At 35.2% G+C, this 6,698-nt stretch overlaps 1 protein-coding gene across 1 annotated transcript; it reads left to right on the forward strand.

The window, feature by feature from the left end:
• Positions 1-516: 516 nt before the first annotated feature.
• LOC114084213 (olfactory receptor 5P76-like) lies at positions 517-1,461 on the forward strand. Its single transcript, XM_027925366.2, has one exon. It carries the CDS (start codon positions 517-519, stop codon positions 1,459-1,461), a length of 945 nt encoding a protein of 314 aa, XP_027781167.1.
• Positions 1,462-6,698: the final 5,237 nt, after the last annotated feature.

The raw sequence follows: 6,698 nt of genomic DNA on the forward strand, positions 1-6,698 counted from the left end.
TAACTTTAAATACATACAAATTACCCAGCAAATTTATACTATACTTAAAATATAATAATCAATACACACACACACACACACATATATATATAGATATATCTATATATATCTATATATATACATATATATTTCTTATATGCCAGAAAGCTAATAAAGTTTAGCTATTATTGAAGTCATCCTTGGAAAAATCTATGAAAGGCAAGAAAAAATGAATATTCTTTTTTCATAATATATTCAGCATTCATTATTGTGATTTTCATCTGCCTTATAGCTTGATTTTTTTGAAACCATATAATAGATGAAGAAGAAAAGACATTATATGAAAGAATTTTTCTGGTGTTTCTACTAAAACTAACTTAAAATCACTGATTAAGTCACCATTGCACATAAGTAAGTACTGGCCCTTGATCATCTTTATTTACTTCCCGTATACATTAATGAAAATGAAACCATCATGTTTATAAATACTTTCATGCCCTGTTTCCCCACAGGTCATTTTTCAGCAGCCACTGTCCCATGGATTCCCTGGTCACTGGGAACCACACTGCAGTGACAGAGTTCATTCTATTGGGCTTAACTGAGGATCCAGTCCTCCGAGTCTTCCTCTTTGTGATCATCCTGTGCATCTACCTGGTGACCATCTGTGGCAATCTCAGCACGATCATTCTCATCAGAGTCTCTTCTCAGCTCCATCATCCCATGTACTTTTTTCTGAGCCATTTAGCTTCTGCTGACATAGGCTATTCGTCTTCTGTCACACCCAATATGCTTGTAAACTTCCTGGTGGAGAGAAATGCCATCTCCTGTGTTGGATGTGCCATCCAGCTTGGTTCAGCAGTGTTCTTTGGGACAGTGGAGTGCTTCCTTCTGGCTGCCATGGCCTATGATCGCTTTGTGGCAATCTGCAACCCACTGCTTTACTCCACCAAAATGTCCACACAAGTCTGTCTCCAGTTATTTGTAGTGGCTTATACAGGGGGTTTCCTCAATGCTTCCTCTTATGTCATTTCTTTCTTTTCTTTGCTCTTCTGTGGACCAAATCGAGTCAACCATTTTTTCTGTGATTTTGCTCCATTAGTTGAGCTCTCCTGTTCTGATGTTGGTGTCTCTGCAATTGTTTCCACATTTTCTGCTGGCTCCATCATTGTGGTAACCGTTTTTGTCATTGTCGTCTCCTACATCTTCATCCTCATCACCATCCTGAGGATGAGCTCCACTGAGGGGCGCCACAAGGCCTTCTCCACCTGCACCTCCCACCTCACTGCAGTCACTCTGTTCTATGGGACCATTACCTTCATTTATGTGATGCCCAGGTCCAACTATTCCACTGACCAGAACAAGGTGGTCTCTGTGTTCTACATGGTGGTGATCCCCATGCTGAACCCTCTCATTTATAGTCTTAGGAACCAGGAGATTAAGGGGGCTCTGAAGAGACAGCTTAGTAAGAAAATATTTTCTTAGTGACATCTTCTATTTTTTCAGGCTTGATATAGTAAAAGTGTCCCATAGATATAATGAATAGAAACTGAGTGCTTGTGTTTGAAATATATTTTTTGACATATCATATTCAGTGTAGAGTGTTGCAGTAATTCACTTGCAGGTAGCATGAGAAAGAAAGAAGAAGCAGAGCAAGCAAAGCGGCAGAATAAAAAAAGTCTTTTATTGTATATAGCAATCTTTTTATAGTATTGTGAACAAAGAAGGCAGCCTTCCAACAGCAATAAATCAGGTCTTTCAGCTAATTAAACATAGCCTACAGAAATTTCACTTTTTAATCAGAAGTGACCAGCTTCTCATGGCTATTCTGCTTTTGGCCTGGAGCATGCTGAGTTCTACTCTTTGTTAAGAACAGATAAAAAATTTTTCTTAGCGCCCCCTTAGCCCACTTGGCAGAACATCCCGTTTGCAGGCAAGTCCTCCTAAGGACAGTAGACACCTCGTTTTCAAGCATGTCCACTGTTACCTTATCTAAACCTTGAAGGAGCCTCTCTTTTGCGAGCAGGCCCTCTCAAGGACAGCAGACACCTACTTTTCAAGCATGTCCGCTGTTACCTATCTATACCTTGACAGAATATCCTGTTTGCAGGCAGACTCCATCAAGGACAGTAATAGTAACACAGTCACATCTGATTCTCTACAGTAGAACTTCTCAGTAAATATAAGAGTTCAATTTTCAGATGTTATAGTATTCAAGGATTCATAGTGAGTTGCCGTTAATAAAACTAAATCAAATTTTAAAATTAAGAATTCAAATTGACTCAAGAAAACAAAATCTGCTGGAAATGCTTTTGAAGTAGCAATCAATAGAAATAATGGACAGTATAAACAAAATCACAAAGATTTACAATGTGGGAATTAATTAACATAGACTATAATATTACTTAGATTAAAATGCTAAAACATCACTTGAAATGTATATTATCACAGAGAACAAACCAAACTAAAAAGCATGCAGAACATTCATAAAGAAAACTTATGGTGAAAACTTCACCATACCCAGAGACTTACACCAGGTTTACTCCTCTGGTATCATAATGCTGAGGATTTTTACATAGGATTTCATGTGATAGTACAGTCAGAAGAGCATCCTTGCTTAGAAACCTTATGACCTTAACTAGAACCAGTTTATCTTATAATGTTAGTTCTGGAGTCCTTGCAAGGGTTGCTTATAGTTAAAATCAGCACACACTGGAAAGAATATGGCATAAAACAGAATGTTTTTTGTGTATTGTCCTCTCAGTCCAGATGCAATTTACAATTAATAAACATTTTTTTACACAGGTATTGTCTCTGTTTAATAAAAATTACTCTGACAATGACATTCTAGAATGTTTTGTTATAAACAATGTGCAAAAATCCTGACCATTTGATATTTTAGTTTCTTAGGATTTATGGGAAATTCAGTCAAAGTCAAATTGACTCACAGAAAAAAAAATCGGCTGAAAATGCTTTTGAAGTAGGAATTGATGAAAATTTAGAGAAGACAAAATATTTTGTTAACCATTTTTCTTAAAGGGTACAATGCACATTATCAGGCATCATAAATGTTATACAGTTTTGATTTATAATTCTGAACAAATATACTGTATAAGAATCCATTATGGTTCATAGGCAGAATATAAGACCTTGAATGCTGTTATCTGAGAAATAGGTCACCTTTCTGTGTGCAAATACATGGTTCTCAGAGAAATTATAAAACATCTTCAGGTTTTATAAAAGAGGCACTGTAGTCTTCACACTTCTGTAAATTTTTTTGTGGAACAGTCTCAAATCTTTTCCCAAAACAATATAGCTATTAATAATGAAGTTATGCAGAAAATAATGGTTAAAAAAACTGTTAAGTTTTTGGCTATTGATCCATTTTACAATAATTTTGTGACAACATTCAAAGAGCAAATATTTGGGTTCCAGAGTTCCAGAGGAAGAATGACAAATGGGTCAAAACTTTTCTCAAAGAAATAATAACAGAAATCCCTCAAACCTAGAGAAGGATACAAAAATCCAGGAATAGGAAGGTCAAAGTATACCAGTTAAATTCAATTGAATTTATTTAGGAAGTTTATTCAGTTTATTTAGGAAGTTTATTCAGGAACATAAGCAAGCTCTCAAATGTTGAAGACAGAGGGTTATTATAGCAGCAAGAGATAAGAAACAATACATAAGATTGTCCATTTCACTGGACAGCAGACTTATATGTGGAATCTAAAAAAGCTATCATATGGAAATTTACTAATTTTGGTACCAGGGGTTGAGCCCAGGAGCACTGAACCACCTATACAGGTCTTTTATTATATTTTATTTAAAGATGGAGTCTCACTGAGTTTCTTAGGACCTCACTAAATTGCTGATCCTCCTGCCTCAACCTCCCAAGCTGCTGGCATTACAGGCATGCACCACTGCATCCTGCAGCAGAAGTTTAGAGTAGAATAGTGGTTTCCAGAGGTTTGGAATTATGAGGGAGTTGGGAAGGTTGGGGAAAGTTTAATTAATGAGTGCTAAGTTACATTTAGGAGCAAGAAGTTCTCCTATGCTAGTGCACAGTAGGGTGACTAGGTATAATAACATATTGTGCATGTCAAAAGCTAAAGAAAGGATTTTAAAGGTTTCCTCATAAAAATGATAAAAGTTTAAGAAAATCGATTTATTTAACCTTATTTGAGCATTACACAATGTATACATGTATCAAAACATTATAAGATACCCGATTAATATGCACAATTTTTATAAACAGTCTTGTATACTACAGTCAATAAACGACAGAGACTGGTTTTGCTAGCTTGTTTGGAAATTTAGAGAGGACCTTTCAGAAAAATATGAGATATGTAGACAGATGGAAGCCTAACGTCTGAGTATTAAATCAGCCTAAATCCCAGGCTTGCCACAAAATTATTTAAGCATGGGCTATGCTAAAGAAGGAGATCTATGCACAGATGGTTGGATTGTGTACAGCAAGATTTTTGAGTTTGCTACTACTTTCACTGAGGGAATTATTAAACACAGACATCAAGGTGCAGGAAGATGAAACAGTGATGAATTGAAGGATCAGAGAACAGAGCTTGGGAACAGATGAGCCTGAGGAAATGTAGTGGATACCTACATGTAAGGGAGCTGCAAACAAGAATAAACTGTCCAAATTATAGTTGAGTACAAAATTCAATCATAGAGGAGTCTCCCTAAGAGTCATGTTTAAAAGCACCAACTAGAAGTTGAAAGAACTTAACACACACACACACACACACATCCCACTGTTTAGCTTTGAAAAAGGAGATTCTATTACCTCAACAACATAGATAAAACTGGGGCACATTATACTAGGTGAAATAAGGTGGTCACTCTGAATAATAAGGTTCCCTCCTCAGTGTGGGAAACATGAAGGCCCATTCTCATCATTTATAGCCAATGTATTACTGGAGGTCCCAGGCATGCAATTAGACAAATAAAATTAAGAAAGATCAGACAAAGAAGAAGGAAAAGTACCTTTATTAGCAAACAGCATGTCTATTTACACAGAAAATTACAAAAGATCTCTAAAGCATAACACTAAAATTAATTTAGTAAGATCATTGGTGATATTATAATTAATGCATAAAACATTCCACCCTTGACTTTATGCATCTTGCTTAATTTACTCAGCATGATGTTCTCCAGATTTGTCCATTTACCAGCAAATGACATAATTTCATCTTATTTATGGGTGAGTAAAATGACATTTTCTTTATCTTTTTTTAGTCAGGGACACCTAGGTTGGTTCCATAACTTTGTGATTGTGAATTATGCTACTATAAACATTGATATGCAGGTATCCTTACAGTATGCTGATTTTAGTTCTTTTGGATAAATACCAAGGTATAGAATAAGCTGGGTCATACATAGTGGTTTCATCCCTGGTCTCTTGAAGAATCTCCATAGTGCTTTCCATAATGGTTATACTAACTTACAGTTCCACCAAAAGTGTGCTTTTTCTGCACATCCTTGTCAGCATTTATTATTATTATTATTATTATTATTAATATTATTATTATTATTTTATTATTGATGATTTCCATTCCAAATGGAGTGAGGTAAAATCTCAATGTAGTTTTGATTTGAATTATTCTGGTTCCTAAGAATGTTGAACATTTTACCATCTATTTATTGGCTATTGGCATTTCTTCTTGAGAAATAGCTATCTAGTTCATTTTCTCATTTATTGTCTGGGTTATTTAGTGGGTTTTTAAAGTTTTTGGAGTTTTAAGTATATTCTGTTTATTAATCTCCTGTAAGAAGAGTAGCTAGCAAATACCTTGTATTCTGCAGGGTGTCCTTCCACACTCTTAGTTATTTCCTTTGCTGTGCAGAGGCTTTTTAATTGAAGCCATCCCACTTATTGATTCTTGGTTTTATTCCTTAAATTTCAGGGATCTTACTAAGGAGATCAGTCCTGTGCCAATATGATAGGAGTAGACTATGTTTTCTTCTAGCAGCTGCAGTATTTCTGGTCTTTGATCTACTTGGAGTTAATTTTTATGCAGGGTGACAGGGATCTAGTTTCATTTATTCTACATGTGGATATCCAGTTTTCCCAGAACCATTCGTTGAAAATGCTGTTTTCTACTGTATGTTTTTGGCAATTTTGTGAAGCATCAGATGACTGTATATTTGTCTTTGTGTCTTCTATTCTATTTCATTGGTCTGCACATCTGTTTTGATGCCCGTGTCATGCTGTGTGTTTTTTTTTTTTTTTAACTGTAGATCTATAGTATAATTTGAGGGTTTTTATTGTGGTGTCTGAAGAATTGCTCTTCTTTCTCAGGATGGCTTTGCATATTCTGACTTTCTTCTTCTTCCAAATGAATTTTTCGACTGTTTCTCTAGTTTGATGAAGAGCATTGGTACTTTGATGAGGATTGCCTTGAATCTCTGTAACATCTTTGGTAGTATGGTTACCTTGACAATGTTAATTCTGTCTAACTAAGATCATGAGAGTTCTTTGTATCTTCATGTTTTCTTCATTTTTTTTAGTGTTCTATAATTTTCACTGTAAAGTACTCTTACCCCTTCCTTTGGTTAGATTTATTCCAAAGGTTTGTTTCTTTGTTGTTTGAGGGTATTGTGTATATAATTGTTTTCCTGATTACTTTCTTAGCAGATCTATTATTAAAATATAGTGATTGATTTTTGTGTATTGATCTTGTATCCTGCTACTTTTTTGAATTTGT

The sequence above is a fragment of the Marmota flaviventris genome, chromosome 9 (assembly GCF_047511675.1).
Source record: "Marmota flaviventris isolate mMarFla1 chromosome 9, mMarFla1.hap1, whole genome shotgun sequence".
NCBI lineage: Eukaryota > Metazoa > Chordata > Mammalia > Rodentia > Sciuridae > Marmota > Marmota flaviventris.